The sequence below is a fragment of the Protopterus annectens genome, chromosome 2.part2 (genome assembly GCF_019279795.1).
Source record: "Protopterus annectens isolate FY-2018-M chromosome 2.part2, PAN1.0, whole genome shotgun sequence".
In the NCBI taxonomy this organism is placed as follows: domain Eukaryota; kingdom Metazoa; phylum Chordata; order Ceratodontiformes; family Protopteridae; genus Protopterus; species Protopterus annectens.
Window position 1 is genome coordinate 316,560,321 of NC_056730.1, and position 18,834 is coordinate 316,579,154.

The window sequence follows — 18,834 nt, forward strand, 5'->3', positions numbered from 1 at the left end:
TTACTGCGTAGTCTGACATTTTGCTTTATGTTCTGTTTTCATTGTTGGTGCTGTGTTGAACATCTTAGTATGCTGTGTTCAGCAATGGCCAAAAATATTTCTTACTGAGTTGTGATCACGTCAGAAGTAAAATCCTATTTTATTTTGAATACAGATAGTTTTGTGACTAAATGTACGACCTCTCCCCCCACACACACACACACTTTATGTGCAGTAAACTCCATTACAAGAAGATAAAATTGTGTGTGTATCTTTGTAACTGGAAACACCAGTTGAGTGCACTTTGTAGCTCAGGATCATGATGCATTATTGTGAGAAACTTTGCTATATTACTTTGTGCACTTACGAAAAAATGGTCTTTTATTGCTAGGGTACCACCAGTAGTCTTATATAGCCATTTGAGTGCTTTGGTTTTGCCACTTGTTTCACAAAATAAGTATGTGGTCACATTTTTTTAAGCTGCCAGCCTCAGTATGTATCTGAAAAATATCACTAGTTAGCATATGAAATGGAAACCAAAATAATATTTTTAGAGGGAAAAAAGTTATAATTTTATCATGTTTATATGCTTGTATATTTTGCACAATTACTTGTTAGCCATTGTATTTTGAATAAGCCCTTATCCTGTACTAACATCTCCTCAGTTGTCTTTCTCTCTCTCTCTCTATAAACCTTTTCAGTCTCTTAGAAGTGCTGACTTAAGTCTATTATAAATTCATAAACCAAAAAAATCTTTTGGACAGAATCTCTTTAGCTATTATCCTGCTCTTTTACGGAATAAACTTCCCTTGACTCTCAGAAGAATTACCCATATGTAAGATTTCAAGAACTCGATTCCTCAGTAGCTCCTGGATCTGCCAATGTATTCATCTTACATGAATTCACTTCCGTTCTCCTCACTATCCTCTTTATTGCATAGTGGTTTAATGCTGAATTTCAACTTTATCTTTTTCTTAATGTTTAGTTATTTTTACTTTATTCTTTCTACTTATATTTTTGTTCTTTGCTGTTACTTACACTTGTACATATTTTGTTAATGTTTTTATTGCTAATTTTTACTATCTGTCTTTTAATTTTTTGCTTTTTTGCTTCTTTTTTGTATAACAGTGCTTCTGTACTCTCTTTTATTTATTAATATGTTATTACTTTATTTTAATACTGTTATTTATTACTTCTTTGCATGTATAGTGGAGCTTTTCTCCTTGGGCCTCTGCTGAAAAGGGGTTTTTGCTCAGTCAGACAATCCCGGTTAAATGTCAAATAAATAATAAATATATATTGTAAAATTTGCATATACATATTTAGAATTGTCTGCTCTCTCTAAAAGCTGTTGGGTTATAGGTTCATACAAGGCTATCTGCCCTAGGGCATTTATAAGCCTAACCAGAATGTGTTTGGCTTTCGCCACCCATTTTAAATTTATTTTGCTATGCCCTTTTTCGAGGTTAGTATACTGTGCCTCTGTCTAACAGTGACACAGAAGTGATACCCGGGGTAAACCTACGATCTCCCATCCACTCATCAAGATTCCTCTTGAGGGGGCGTGGCCAAGGATGAACACAGGATAGCAGCAGATTTCTTCAGCTCCACCAATTTCATTACACTGACAGGAATTAATTACTTAAAAAATTAATTTTTGAAGTAATTTTCTTTCTAAATACGTTTGTTTTATATAGTTCTTGAACTATATCTAAAAAAGAAAGGAAATCTTAACAATGTTCCTGTCAGAAATCACTGTGGAAATTTTCCTGTCAGTTTATCAGTCTGAAATGAGTTCCAGTAAGACAAATTCTCAAGACTCCAGCATCAAGAAAGAACTTCAGTCTCTGATAATTATAATCCAGCAACTTACTGATAAAATGGATACTAAAATAGACACCTTCATAGCAAAAACTACAAAACAAATAGACCTGTTACATACAGACCTGCAACAACAGAAGAACCAGATGACAGGCATAGAAGAAGCTGTGAATGACATGGAAAATAGAATCCAAGAAGAGGAAATCAACATTGAGTTTCTGCTGAAACAAAATACACATTTACAAACAAAGCTGGATGACCTGGAAAATAGATCTAGGCGCAATAACATTAGGATTTTTGGACTGCCAGAAAATATTGAAGGTAACAATATTACTTCTTTTTAACAACTTGGCTCCTAAAACTTTAGACTTACCAGAAGCATTCTCTTTTGGTATCGAAGAGCACATAGATCTATAGCTAATACTAACTCTAACAAAAATATCCTAGATCAGTTATAGTTAGATTTCTATCATCTTTTGATAAAGAGATGGTTCTTAAATCTGCTTGGGCTAAAGCTCCTGTTAAGATTAATGAGACAACTGTGCGTTTGACAATGACTATTCTTCCATGGTAATAGCTAAAAGAAAAGTTTTTCTGCCACTAATAAGGGAGCTTAAAAAGCACAGTTTAAAACATACCTTCTGTTTCCTGCCAAGCTTAAAATCTTCCTTCCTGATGGTCCTAAGGTTTTCGATGATTTAGACTCTGCTTTACTGTTTGTCAAAGAAAAAGGATTTTGGATAAAATAGAAGAAATGGAATGGGCTAGTTCTTCATTAAAGAGATTGGCAACTGAAGCTTCGTGGAAGACTTCAGAGAAGAAGAAGAGACTAAAAACAAATGATTTGTTATATGTTTTTTTCTCTCTCATCATTTTAGTTCATTATTAATCTTTTGAATATAGTTCCTGCATTTCCAGAAAGCCACAAATATTTTGGAAAAGATTTAATCAAAGTTATTCTCTATGTGCAAAGAAATGTTTTGTTTCATAACCAGTCAAAATACCTGAAGATTTAATGGCAAGCTGTGATTCAATTTGTTTCTCTTTCTGAAAAGAAGTAAGGTTAGTAATTTGATACATTTTTTATCTTTACCTTTTTTTTCCTTCTCCTTTTATTATTTTCTTTGTTTAAACAATGACATTCTATTTAGATTATGTAGTGGGTAAAGGGTGGGGAGGGCAGGAGAGAACAGTAATGAAAATATCATTAATAGAATAATAACATATTTATTCCTTGTAAAAGTTTTTATAAGTTCTTCAAATGCTATTTCTAATTATACTTTCTTGATTATACTGCTTATGCCTGTTTGTAAATAATCTGTTATGCTTTAACTAATAATAATCAGAACTAAATAAGAGTAAATAATATGTTTTATTTTTAACTCTATTAATATAAACAGCAAGTAACATTCCATTGTATATACTTCTTACAGCTTTCTCTTACATTTTTTTATTTCTGCCTCACTCCCTTTTATTTTCTACTCTCTTTTTTTTTCTTTATTAATATATAGAAATGCTTTTGATTGTGTGGGCACAGTGAATAATAGGATTTGTATGAAAATTGAGTTGGGATAAGAGTTTTATTGCTTGTTGGTAATTTTGGGCTTAATTTCACTTACATAGAGGCTGTAATGATCTGTGGAATACATTGTGAAGGTTTTGTCATGTTTAGATGCATTTACACTGCTAAATGAATGTTTGTCACTAGTTTTTAATAAGTTTCCCGCCAAAATGTTGAGAGAGACAATCTGAGATGTGGGCTGTCTCATGCACAGTGTTCATGAGTTACTTCAGAAGCTTCAGCTCACAGAATTCTCACAGAGAAACTGAAAGCAGTTAGTATAACCTTTGACATAGTTATCACACTGACACACCACAGATTCAGGAAAATACTCTATTCATAAAATATGTCAGTTATAATGTTTTGTTTCATAACCAGTCAAAATATCTGAAGATTTAATGGCAAGCTGTGATTCAATTTGTTTCTCTTTCTGAAAAGAAGTAAGAGGCTGTAATGGTTTGTGGAATACATTGTGAAGGTTTTGTCATGTTTACATGCATTTACACTACTAAATGAATGTTTGTCACTAGTTTTTAATAAGTTTCCCACCAAAATGTTAAGAGAGACAATCTGAGATGTGGGCTGTCTCATGCACAGTGTCCATGAACTACTTCAAAAGCTTCAACTCACAGAATTCTCACAGAGAAACTGAAAGCAGTTAGTATAACCTTTGACATAGTTATCACACTGACACACCACAGATTCAGGAAAAATACTCTATTCATAAAATATGCCAGTTATAATGAGTCTAAATGATGTAGTTTCTTGTAGTAAGTAAATGTCTTATTTTAGAAGGCATAGAAAATGAAACATTTATTTAAATGTTTTTGAAAATCTACTTAGCAGCATAATAATCTGTGTTAAAATTTGTGTTCCAAACATATACTTTACTATAACTCATTTAATTCATCTGATTGACAAGCATAAATAATCTTATAACTCTATTCTGGAAGAAATGTCATGTGATATATTTTAAAGCAGTAGGTTAGCATGATTGTAAAATCTGGTTACTAAAATGTGTTTGCTGTGCATTATATTGTATAAAGCAGACAGATTTATTCTAGGGACAGCAAGTAGGATAGTGCTCAACAAAGACACAACTCAGTGAGATCAGATATATATATATATATGTGTGTGTGTGTGTGTGTGTGTGTGTGTGTGTGTGTGTGTGTGTGTGTGTGTGTGTGTGTGTATGTGTATGTGTGTGTGCGAGTGTGATGGCTTTTTTTTTTTATATAATAATGCAAGTGTTTCTGAGAATCTGCATAACTATCCAATATGATTTATAATAATTTCTATGAATACAATATTTTACTCTATTGACAAAACGAATGTTTGCCACAAGTTTTAATAAGTTTCCCGCCAAAATGTTAAGGGAGACAATCTGAGAAGTGGGCTGTCTCATGCACAGTGTCCATGAACTACTTCAAAAGCTTCCACTCACAGAATTCTCACAGAGAAACTGAAAGCAGTTAGTATAACCTCTGACCTAGTTATTATACTGACACACCACAGATTCAGGAAAAATACTCTATTCATAAAATGTCAGTTATAATGAGTTTAAATGATGTAGTTTCTTGTAGTAAGTAAATGTCTTATTTTAGAAGGCATAGAAAATGAAACATTTATTTAAATGTTTTTGAAAATCTACTTAACAGCAGCATAATAATCTGTGTTAAAAACTTCTGTTCCAAACATATACTTTATTATAATTCATTTAATTCATCTGATTGACAAGCATAAACAATTTTATAATTCTATTCTGGAAGAAATGTCATGTGATATATTTTAAAGCAGTAGGTTAGCATGATTGTAAAATCTGGTTACTAAAATGTGTTTGCTGTGCATTATTTTCTATAAAGCAGATTTATTCTAGGGACAGCAAGTAGGATAGTGCTCAACAAGGACATAACTCAGTGAGATCAGATATATATATATATATATATATATATATATATATATGTGTGTGTGTGTATGTGTGTGTGTGTCTGTGTGTATGTGTGTGATGGCTTTTTTTTTTTTAATAATGCAAGTGTTTCTGAGAATTTGCATAACTATGCAATATGATTTATAATAATTTTTATGAATACAATATTTTACTCTATTGACAATAATGAGTTTAAGTAAATGCTCATATACAAACAATTCAAGATTTTTTTTTTTGGAAGCTGTTAATAGTATTCACATGACAGAAAATAGATGCATCTTAATATATGTAATGTCTGAATCATATTAGCCAAAGTTTTTGATTTAAATGAATGTTAGAACCTAATTTTCTCTCCTCTTGATTTCTAACATCAAGATTATGTGAATGCTATTTGAATACAAGTGTTATATATTACATAGATCTATATAGTAGTATGAACAGTTTTTAAAAAAAAAAAAAAAGTTTATTTTAGTTTATATGATGCTGTTTTACCAAATGTGTAGTTTTGTCTTCATAGATAATTGAATTGAAAACTGTTAACCTCAGTTAAATATAACTAGTATTAAATTGATAAGGTGGTAGCTGAGGTACTGCTGCTTAGGGTAGGGGTTAACTTGAGTAGTAAATACTACTCTAAGTTGGAGTTTTCAACTCCAGGCTGGATGCAAGGTTTAATCCTTACATTATTTTCACTTGTTCATTGTTATATGTATATAGTTTTGACATCCACAATATATTTTGTATACTCATTGTCACTACAAACAAAATTGAATCCTATACAAAATCCCATAAGAGATTTAATAAATACAGCTATATTTAAAGGCACACCTAAAAGAGGAGATGTAACATTATTTATCTTGTTATTTGTTATTTCGATCATAAGATTCTTGAGTTTTAAAAATGCCAAATGACATCTTTAAAAGGAATTTCTTTAAACATTAATGGATTGAATAATCCGTGTAAAAGGGCAAGCCTAATAAGATACATTAATTTACACAAGGGTTTAACCCATCTCTTGAAAAAAGATATTGATAAACTAGCCACTAATAAGTATACAGTATTGGTTAGTTCAGAGCACACTCAGGAAAAAAAGAGGAGTGGCTATTTTATGGAATAAAAGTATGCCCATTCCTAAAACCATTAAGTCTTTTCAGGATGACAAAGGAATGTTTTGTATGGTTACAATACAAATTAATGGGAAGACTTACACTTTAATTAATGTATATTGGATACCTGGAATTGGTATTAATACAGTGAAACATCATAGTGATAAGATCATATCATTCTCTATAGGAGATATTATTTTAGCTGGTGATTTTAATTGTATACTACATGAAAGTGATACTACCACTATAAGGAAAAGAAGAATTACATCTAATGCAAAACATTTAAATGATTTTGCTAATTCTTATCATTTGAATGATATTAATAATCAGATAGATTTAAAATCATTACCATAAACCTTTTTTTCTAACAGATACAAAACTTATTCAAAAATAGATAGGGTCTTTATTTCTAACCAGATGGTAACAGATTTAATTAATTCCAAAATCATTTCATGTCCTATATCTGATCATAACTCAATTGTTTTTGAATTCATGATAAAAAATACTCATAATGTTCAGATCAAAAGGATACCATACTTAACTCAGCTAAAAGACTATAAAGAATATATACTTTCAGAAGTACAACATTTTCTAGACATAAATAATACTCCTGAAGTCTCCATTGTCTATGTTTGGGATGCCTTAAAATCATATCTATATGGACAAAGTATCAGATGGTATAATAATAAAAGGAAATCTTGAGATAAGGAATTGTTAGATATTCAAAGTAAATTAGACTCTTATAAACATAATAATAAAGAAAATATTATGGACAAGAAAGTTATTGAAGAAATAAACAAACTAAATGAGAAATACAAAGAAATTTTAACTCATAAAGTTAAAATAACTTTAGAGAAATACAAGTGTTTGTCTTATTCAATAAGCCCCAAATACTTACATAGACTTAAAAATAAAACAAAAAGATTGAATAAACAAAACCATATCAAAGAAATCTTTTCTCTAAGGAAAAGAAGAATGTTTCTAGTATACCAGAAATACTGGATGAATTTAGAAATCACTTTCACAAGATTAACCATAACAACATTAACATGGAACCTAAAGATAAAATAAAGGAGTTTATAACCACAAACATGGATAAGAAGTTTAACACACAACAGGTTAAACTATTGGGGCAGAGTATTTCATATACAGAAGTTATTACACAAATAAATAAGCTTAAATCAAACAAAGCACCGGGTAATGATGGTATTATACCAGAGATGTATAAAATCCTTTCTAAAACTACATATTCATTAATACATAAGGTTTTATTTTGGCCCAAACTGAGTTAATAACCCCCATCTTGGGAATATACATTTATTTCACCAATTTTAAAACCTAATAAAGATCCAACTAGATGTTCTTCATATCGACCCATCTCATTACTTAATGTTGATTATAAAATGTTTGAGTATTTTTGCTGATAGATTGAAGACAATCATCCCGGCATTATAGATATAGATCAGACGGGCTTCATTGTAAATAGAAATACTTTTGATAATATAAGAAGAACTTTAACATTAATTGATTTTGCAAATAGGAAAAAGAAAGATTTAACACTTATTAGTCTTGATATAGGTTCAGCATTTGATTCAGTAAGTTGGGACTATCTGTTTACCTTACTGAAATGCACAAACTTCTCTGATGCATTTGTAAATTTAATTGAGCATTTATACAAAGGAACGCTGGCTTATATTAAAGTAGGAACATATGTTTCACAAAAAATACCCATTCTTAAAGGTACAAAGCAAGGATGTCCACTTTCTCCACTATTATTCACTTTAGTAATGGAGCCTTGGGCTAATTTGATTAGAAACAGTACTGACATAGAGGGTTTTGAAATAGACGAAAATACAACATCAAAAATTCAACTTTTTGAAGATGATGTTCTAATTACATCAGCAGGATCTAATTCGTCTATGCAGTCTTTATTTGATAAAATGATGAATTTTAAAAGTATTTCTGGTTTAATATTCAATGAAGAAAAACTAAAATACTACCTATATATACACGAAAAAATATTCTCATTAGTGATTTTACTAAATATGTACCCAATTCAGGTCAGATAACTTATTTAGGTATAATACTATCTAAAGATATTAAATCTATTATATATAATAACTATAATACCTGTTTTCTTAATATACAAAATCTTTTTAATACCTGGAATAATATGTTTTTACTATGGAGGAGAGACTTACAATTATTAAAATGATAATATTCCCCAAGATTTTATACTTAATACAATCAATAATACTTTCACCTACAAAAATAATTATCAAGAAACTGAATACACTAATGTTAAATTTCTTATGGGCACCTAATAGACCTAGGATTGCATTAAAGAAGCATACTAATAGCTGATCTCAAGGGGGTATTTCTTTTCCAGACTTTAATTTATATATTATCTCTTCTATTATAAAAGTTATTACTTTATTAATAGATCAGTCATATATCACAAAATGGAAAGATTATTGGGAGCTAATTAGTATGCACTTCATGAAAATCTCCTTAACACATAAAAATATGATTGTAAATAACTCCATGTTGTGGTTGCTAAAGGAATTTTGTACTTCACCTATTACACCTAAACATATGGTTTGTTACCCATTAAATATTATTATTAGTTATCGTAACTTTATATTCATGCACCCTAAGTATAAGGAATGGAATTTTATTGTATTCCCTATAATGTATACTCAGGGTATGCTTATGTCATCTACTTCTGAAGGAGCTCATTTAGCTATAGATAATGATCTAAAGTACTGGTATCAGCTGATATCTGATAATAAAGTTAAAAATCTAGATTTCTTAAAACAAGAATTTGATCTAAGAGAAACGTGCTGGTTAGAGGTTCAGATCTTTAGACAACATCTCATTGATAGAATAGATCTAATGTCTATAACAGTTAAAGAATCTATTCCAAAACTGATTCATTACTTGATATTAAATTTACAGCATAAAGTTTCTGATAAAGGTAAACTTTCATATATACATAAAATTATCAGACAAGAAACTTTTTACAGTGTAGATTCATACTGGAATTATTTCACCTCTATTAATGGGGACCCACCAACTCAACAAGATAAACAATATATATTGGAATCTGCTTATAGAACTACATCTTCCATTGTCTGGAGACTTTATACATGGAAATTTTACATAGATCTTTTATACACCTTTGATGATGAATAAAATAAATAATAAAGATAATCTATGTAAGAGATGTAATGTAGAAATTAATGCTGACTGGGCTCATATGTTTTATGACTGTATGAAGTTGAAAGAATACTGGAAGTCAATTAATGAATTTTGCAGGCTCTTTTTACAGATAATTTCATTATTTCTAAGTCTCTTATATTATTCAACACACCTGTACCTCAATGTGTTAAAAAGATTAAGCTTCCCTTGTTATGGTCTATCCTAGCAGTGGCCAGGAAAATAATAACTAGAAATTGGATTTCAGATACACCTCCTTCGTTCAATGAATTTAAAAATGTTATGAATATAATGTGCCATATGGAAATAAGCACAATTAGAATGAGAAAAACTAGAAAAACATCATATTATATTGTATGGGATAATTTACAAAATTTGTTAAAAATTCTAATTTCAATAGCACGGTATTTTAGTTTAATTAATTGATCTGATTGTAGTGGATGTCTTTGTAAATACTTTAGTTGTTTTGTTGAATATTATAATAATACCTATTTTTAATTACTTGTATAAAATTGTTATGATATTTCTCTTATATGTTAAAACAATAAACCTGTTTTGAAAAAAAAAAAGATTCCTCTTGAAGAGAGTCAATGAGGGACTCTGCCTAACCTGGACTGGGATTTTATTCCAGAATGAAGGGAGCCTCTGGGTTATGAATCTGTCCCTCCAGCATGTCCTATTTATTTCAGTGCTGAGGTTCAAGTCTCTTGAGCACATAGTTCGATGGGATTTGGATTTTCTGAGGTGCAGCATGTCCATTAATTCCGGGTTGGAAATGGTTTTATACGTCAGGCACAGATCGCCTCTGAACAGGCGGTGTGCCACTGAGTAGAGCTGGAGTTTCTTTAACCGGGCAGCATATGGCATCTGTTTGAGCCCTTTGATCCTCTTGGTGAGGCACTTTTGGGGTCTTTCCAGTTGCTGCAGGTGTCTGGTAAGGTACATCGCAAAAGGGGCATTGTACTCAATTATGGGCCTGATGAGGGATGAGTAAAGAGGCACGATGACCTCCCCTGATCTAGATGCGAATCCCTTCATGATTAGGTGGGCTATATAAAATGTTTTTCTAACCACTTTGGCCTCGTGGTTGTCAAATGAGAGATTGCTATCAACTTGGGTCCCCAGGTCCCTAATTACTTCTTCTGTACTTAATGGATTACCACCTATGTGGTAATTTGTGGGCACTTTGTTTTTGCCAAAGGGGATGACTATACACTTTTTGGCATTTAGCTTGAGGCCATGGCTCTGGCACCAGTTGTCTGTTTCTATGAGGCCCTTTTGGAGGATGCTTGTGTCGGCTGGAGAGTCGATTATGGCGCCCAGTTTACAGTCATCTGCGAATTTGTTCAGCCACAGTCCTTCCGTGTTGGCCTGTACCTCCGAGAAATATATACTGAGCAAGAGAGGTCCCAGGACTGAGCCTTGTGGGACACCACTTGTAACTGGTTTGGAGTCTGACATGGCTCCAGCAATTCTAACCATGTGGGTTCTGTCCTTGAGCCAGTTTGCAATCCATCTAGTGACATAGGGGTTTATATTTAAGCTGGTGAGCTTATCTATAATGCCCGAGTGGGGTATTGTATTGAAGGCTTTTGCGAGGTCCAGGTAGGCTGTGTGGACCACCTTCCCCTCGTCAATGGCCTTGGTGACTGTTTCAAAGAAATCAACCAGGTTTAAGAGGCAGGATCTGCCCTTAACGAAGCCGAACTGGGTAGGATCCAGTGTCTGTAGGTCCCCAATATCTTTATTTATGAGGTCCATGATGATCCTTTCCATAGCTTTGCAGACCAAGCTAGTCAGGCTTATGGGGCGATAGTTTCCAGGATCCGTTGAGGCAACACCTTTATGGAGAGGGACCACTGTTGCTGTACACCACTCTTTGGGCACATATCCTGTAGTAAGGCTGAGATTGAACAGTAGTTTTATGTTTGGGTTTATCTCTTCTTGGAGTTCATGTAGGACGCAGCCCGGGACACCGTCTGGTCCCATTGATGCTGTGTTTTTTGCTTTAGAGAGGGCGGCTCTTACCTGAGCATCTGAGATGTCAGGGAAATAAAATAGGAGCGGTATTAACAAGGAGCTCTTATCCTGAAAATTTCATAAGAATATCTTGAAGCAGAAAGAGTTGTATTTGCCATTTGAAGTTAGGGTAGAAATTAGGCCAGAATGCCCTTTGTAAATTAATAGTGTGCAACTTTTACAAAGCAGGAAGCTGAAAACAGATGTGCAGCAGTGAGTTATCTTCTGAATAAAACAAACAAAAGCCGTCAACAGTGTAAGTACATAATATTGCTGTGATTTTTACACTTAACTTTTACACAGAACACATGCAACTTTTATCTTTCCATTGTTTGCATTGACTTTTTTATTAAAATACAGCTGCTCCATAGTCTTTGAAGCTAGGAGCCAAGTCCAGTTACATTTAGTTGATAACCACACCAGCAGCATCCATTGAATATTTTATGAACAATGTTGAACAGTTTGTGAGATACAAGGTTTTAAATACAACGAAGAAGAAAAGCCTAAAACAATCAAGTATTCTGAGGGAATATCTGTAAATCCTCAGCATTTAAGAGGTTAAGAAACAGTGTGAATAATAACATTTAATTTCTAAAATGCTGCAGGAAAACTTATAAAATTAAAGAGAGGATCAGTGGATGAGGAATGGTTATTCAAGCTGTGAATGTGTAATTAAATGGGTAGGAGAGAAAAAAAAACAGATGTATTATTTTAAATGCATGCAATATAAGTACAGGAGTATGAGGGTTGTTTTAAGGTATTTACAAGGTAAAACAGAGATGGGATAGGACAACATGGTCAAGTATACTTGGAAGGACACATTTAAAAGTTAAATGAGACAATATTTCCTAGAAAGAGACATATTCTACAGTTTGCATATATAATATGTTGATAAATGCATCAAAAACTAATCATATGAGATTTGGGAGACATAAACTGAAAGGTGAATATTTAATACAGCACACAGTGATTGAAACTGTAGACTCATTTAAGGTCCTTGGTATATGGGTAGATTCAGCTATGAGTTTCTAATCATATCAACCACTTGGCTAATGATAGTTATAGAACTACAGGTTAATGAGGTCATTGTTTGTTAGTTACATTAGATCCAAACTTGAGTATGGAATAACAATATGGAAACCTTGTAGGAAAACAAGCATAAATAAACTGGAAAGAGTACAGCGGAAATGTACTAAGGCCATCCAGGGATGTGAAAATCTAAGTTATTATGAAAGACTAAAATATCTGAACTTGTACAGTGTCTCTTACAGATATTTAAGAGGAGATCTTATTCAGGTATATAGGGCATTTAGGGACAACTACCTCTGGGAATGTTTGGGGTTATCAAAAAGTACTAGAGAATCGTCAGATAACCTATGTAGAAGATTCTATAGGAATGAGAAGTGTACTAACTGGTTCTCTGACAGAGTAGCTGATGCTTGGAACAAACTACCAAATTACATTAAAGCAAGTACTAGTTTAGATATTTTTAAGAACAGCCTCGACATTTATTATGGGAACAAGTGTTTTGGCATATTGGCAAGTTAGAAGGGCATTAATGCCAGTGCTTGAAACATTTGTATGTATGTAACAATACCATCTGTAAGTGGGGCATAACTTTCACTGTACACATGACAGATTTACTTTTGTTCTCCAAGCTGTGTGAAAACATTTTATTTTTAATGTCAGGGTTGGCACCCACCACTGCTCACTTTTGGCACTTAAAAGCAGATTTTATTACATGTAGACAGTGAACCATAAAACCCTGAACTAGCACCTCGGCTTACGCCTTCTAGATTCAAATATTTCTTGTTAAAATGTTGATATTTAGCAGTAAGTTCGATAAAAGTGTGTTTGAATTTGACACTCACTACTGTTTATCAGATTCTGTATACTGTGTGGGCAATATCCTGTTTAACAAAACACTCACTGCCGTTAGCTGCATGGCTGTTCCTTTACTGATGCTGCCCCACATACATCAATAGAGTAATTTCCCATATGCATGGGTGTGCGGCCCATGCCTCTCAACTGTACAGATTTTTGCAGAATGTCTGGATTTTTGCCTCGTATATTTGGTCTGTTTCTTATAAAGTTGTGTTTTTTCTGGCAAATCACTGACAAATAATTGAGGTTGAAGTCAGAAAATAATGACAAACATTTGAGTTTCAGATTTCATACCCTCGAGAAAATTCATGCTAATGTAAAACCTGTTGTTATATCAACTTTCTAAGTTTGTAAGAACAGTATTTAAAAAGTGCCCCTATTTTGGAGCCTTTGTACCTCCATTATTTGTGGCTTTGTCCAGATTTCTTGCTCTGAGGTTGAGAGATATGATGTGCACTTGCACACACACACACACATGCACACACACACACACACACACACACACACATATATATGGAAGTATAAAAGTAACATTGCAATTTGCTTTTTTGTTTTCTCCTCACTTGGTTGTAATTCTCTGAAATTTCCTCCATAAATGTCCCCCTTCAGCTTTTCATACCTTTGCAGTTTTCCATAGTACCTGTAATGATTCTGTTACTTGGCCCAGTGGGCAAACTGACTGGATTATCTTCCTTAATCTTTCTTCCATCTTTGTTTCTTCTTTTTCTCTTGGATACCTCAAAGGCATAAAGGGGCTCCAAGTGAATAATCCATTAATTTTGTGTCACTGTTTGTGGAGGTGACACCAACATATAATGTAAGACAACATTTTTACTCTGATCTTGTTAATGCATTTAATATGATTCAGTAGGAACAAAATTGACAAATTAAAAGCATTAACTATCAAAGTCAATTTAAATGCAGCTCAGCAGGTAAAAGAGAGGTTAAACAAAAGGACACAAGTCAGGCTGGAGGTTTTTTGTCTGTCCTGATGAGCGTTACCACTGGTATCTCTCTAGTACTTTGTAGAGACCACTTCTTTTTGATTAATAATTCCCAAGTACAGAAATAGGAAATGGGCTCTTGTTAAACAGACACATGACTACAGACTAGGAAACAATTACTTAGATGGTGAGGGCCTACAAAAATGCTTACTTGATGGTATTAGCAATTATCTTACCTCTAATGTCAATAAATGCAGCTTTCTGAGGCTTGGCAAAAAAAAGACATGCATTTTAATTACAATATAAATGGTCAGAGCATTAAAAAGTCACCATCATTAGAGATTTTGAAACAAAGGTAAACAAGATTTTAAGCTCTGGTCAGTGGGTAAATGCTAAAGCACATTCTCTATCCTGTCTAATTCCAAAGGGAACATTTACCACTCCAGGGAAATCAGTGTTATCAGTTTATATCATGTAAATCTGGCCCATTATTGAATACAGTGCTGCATTCTGTAGCTTAAAATACATGGAAAATTTTGAAAAGGTATGAGTACATAACAGAAAATTCATAGCACTGGAAAACCCAACGTTTTCAGAAAGTCTTCAGGAGTTCACATTGTATTTTCTTTCTTGATATTAAGAGATGATGCCTGTACAAAACAACGTCTGATGAAGCTCTGTTTGAAAGTGTTTGCCTGAAATGAATCACTGTAGAAGTTAATGCTAGACTTGGAAACCTAATTCTGAAAGTAATTATCAAAGTGACAAGATATATTGCAAGGTGTCATCTAAAATTACAGAATATGTTTCCCCATTGCAGTCAAAAGTCATTCACAATCTAAATTCCTTCAAAAATAATCCTGTAGCAGTATGTGTAGGGGATTTTGGCTTTGAACTGTTAACAGGCTGGTTCCTGTAAGCCATAGTTTGATTCCAATTTGCTTACTTTGCTAATTAAGTTACTTAACCAGACAGCACTCTGGGGCAATTGGGAAATTGAGCTAGGCATTGCTGTGGTTTCTTGGACAGTAAGTGTAGCAACTACCTGTGAATCTATAAATATGGAAGGTAAAAGTATGTAGTTAAGACAGTCATGCTTCTTGAAATCTTGCTGGCATACCTCTTAACTGCCCCATTTTTCGCAGAATGTCCAGATTTTTGCCTCATATTTTTGGTCTGTTCCTCATAAAATGTGTGGTTTTCTGACAAATCAATGGGATGATCTGAGGATTAAAAGTACTAAATAATGACATAGATTTGAGTTTCAGACTTCAAATCATTCAGAAAATGTATGTTAACATAAACAGTGTTACTCTGTCAACTTTTTAAGTTTATAAGAACACTATTTAAAATCTGTCCCTGTTTTTGGTCTTTGTCCCCCCATTTTGTCAAGCTTTGTCCAGATTTCTTGCATTAAGAGGATGAGAGGTATGCCTGCAGGTTAAAAACTTGACAGTTAAACATATGAATGTGCAATTCTTAAATATAAATATAATTACATAAAAAATGATTACATAGTCTGAGACAGGTGTAAGTTTGGAAGTGATAGTGTAGGAGTGGATAAGGCAGTTGGCTTTATAGAGCAGCCTTTGAGAATAGGGCATCAGAGAGCCTAAATAATGAAGGGATAGAAAACTGATTTTGGCAAGTTTAATATAATTAGTGGTATGTTGGTAGATGTAAAATACTATTTTTAGCCTTAGAGTCTCCTGCTTTTGGGTCTGTATCCCTACATTGGACTGTCAGATCATCGAGCAGCATTTAATCGGAAATACTGTTCATCGAATTCCCCTTAGATGGTGGGCTGCACTCCCCACACTCCTCACTAATTATTTATACCAACTCCAAGATGGCACCACAGTGGGGAAAGGGCAAATTTCCTGATCCTGACTGTACCGTGATCTCAGTATGAATAGTTCTGTGAACGGCATGTTCTATGTAAGGGCTCTGAAAATGCTGTTTGCTGAACTGATATGGATCCTTTACTTTGTTGGCTCATGTTAGAGTTCTGTGCCATTCAGACTTGGACTTCTATATTAGTCTGTCTGGCAGTGCAAATAAAGCAGAATGTCTTTGCTGTCTTGTTTGCAGACAAGACTTTTTTTTTTTTTTTTTTTTTTAGCTGGTCACATTTTTTTGTTGATTCTTTTCTGTCACCTAATGTTATGTAATGTTTGTCCTTTATGGTCGTTACAATTTCTTTTTTGTCTTTATTTTACTGTGCCCTGATGGCTGTTTTGCCACTTCTTTTCACAACTTGTTTAATGATTTGTATGTTTGTATTGTATTGTATTATGTTGATTGTTCCACAAACGCTGAAAAATTGAAACAAATAAATAAACTTGAACTACTTGGTCAATTTAAGAAAAGTTGCTGGTTAACAGCAGGGTACTAAGTATATTATTTCATTTTTCTAGGATCTATAATCATTCCTGGAGCCGCAGCTGGACAGCTAATTGGAGGAGTTGTTATCTTCAGACTCAGAATGACATGCAGACAAATTATAGGGTTTTCAATAGTCACTTCCATTATATCATTTGTATTATCATCAGTTTTTATCTTTAGTAAATGTGGGAATGAGTTGTTTGCTGGTGTCACGGAATATTATAATGGGTGAGTACACAGAATGGTACCTCAACAACAATGATTTTCATCAGTCTTAATGCAATTTGCAGATTAAAATGGCACTTGTGTGTATAAATTACTTTTTCTTTTTGGCTGTGTATAAATTGTTTAATTGCTACATAGTACCTGTATTTTGAAATCAGAACAGGTGCTAGTATTTTTTTTATGTAAACTGTATAACAGTGAGAAAAAATATATATATACTGGCTAATAATGTTAAAAATGGATTGAGGGGTTCAGCAGTTTGAGGGCAGGCAGATGAATTTGGAAATGGTAGGTTGGCAAGTTGATATCCTGTAACCAGAGAGGGAGAATGCTGCAGAAAAGAGAACAGTAGAATAAAGTAAATAAATTAAGGGCAACATCATTAACTGAAAAGTGCAGGAGGTATTCAGACATTTTGAGTAATATGAACAGTGTAGTGGAAGCTGCTGTTTTTGAGTGAAGACCTTAAAATGTTTTGGGAGGAATGGAAAGATCTGACCAGCAGTAAGACGGTAGTAAAAGCATCCTTGCTCATTTCAGTGTTCTTGGAATTTAGTGTGAGGAGGATGAATAGTGCCCATGTTAGTTTCTTTTTCAGTAGGAGTTTGTTGGTATTTTAATTTGCCCAAAAATCACACTCTGGCTCAGCATCTCTTTCTTGCTTCCTGTGCCAGTTGTGTGGCCCCAAATCCTTCCCATGCTGGCACTGGTAGTTTGATATGGAAACCATGTCAATGCCACAAGATTTAGCAAAATGATACAATATTAGATGCTGGTTGTAGGGCACTGACTCCTGATGTCCACTTTGGGCTCTGCACTGTAGCACTTGTAACACAGCAGTGAAGTTAGAATTGATATTTGAAATATATGAAAGATGTTGCACTAGATCCCGTTTGGTAAAATCTTCATATTAGAAGATACTAATTTAGGGGGGTAGACAGTCAGTATAGTTAAAACAAAATGTGAACAATTTCTGTGTCAGAATAGCTTACTGTAGATTGTTTATACAGATATAAAGGGCTGCATTGTATGGCATTTCCATGTAGTTGAGTGTGTGTCTGTCTTTGTGTGCCTGTGTATATATTTGTGAACATGTATATAAAATCTGCTCCTGCTGAGCATCAGAATCCTTCTGTTATCGTTGAGACATTAATTTCTTGGTATAGACAGAGCTGACCAGATAGACCATCATCTAGACAGTTGTGAAGAAATTTGGTCTCTCTTGCAGTCTCTTCCACAGTTACATTGGTGAAGGATTTTTCCAATTAGATTCCTAACTCCATTTCCTCGTGGTACTGATATGACCTCAGAAGCTGATCTCTCAGTACCAATGCTGCTGTATATATGCTTGTTGATGTATGGCAAGCATATTTTGTGACCCATAGTGTCAGTACAGTTGACCTTTGCCTCTAGTAGCGACCAAGTAAAGCAGTGCGCCAGTCCCACCTCCCTTCTTTGACATTAATATGCTGACAGTGGTACTTACTCCAATAACTTCATAAACTCTGTGTCGGATTCCCTGTTCAGTTGCAGGTCCTTTTGTTCATAGTATGGCCTTTCGCCCTGTATATGATATAGCGGGTGTTCATTATGCTGGGTGTATATATATTCATTATTGTGTCCTGACAGCCATGCTACATTTCTGTTGAACAGAGCATTTTGTCCTCCATACTTCCAACCATTTTCTAAATTGCTTGGCTTGTGAGAGTTGCAAGTGGAAGCAGGCTAAGCAGTGTAGACCAGACTTCCCTATCTAAGAAGAAA

At 33.6% G+C, this 18,834-nt stretch overlaps 1 protein-coding gene across 2 annotated transcripts in view; it reads left to right on the top strand.

The window, feature by feature from the left end:
- Positions 1 to 18,834, top strand: part of SLCO4C1 (solute carrier organic anion transporter family member 4C1) — a 761,635-nt gene that overhangs the window by 502,405 nt on the left and 240,396 nt on the right. For both annotated transcript variants that reach the window (XM_044063878.1, XR_006363839.1), the window contains exon 8: positions 16,878 to 17,073. In XM_044063878.1, the coding sequence (XP_043919813.1) occupies positions 16,878 to 17,073 (196 nt within the window). The remainder of the gene's footprint in view (positions 1 to 16,877; positions 17,074 to 18,834) is intronic.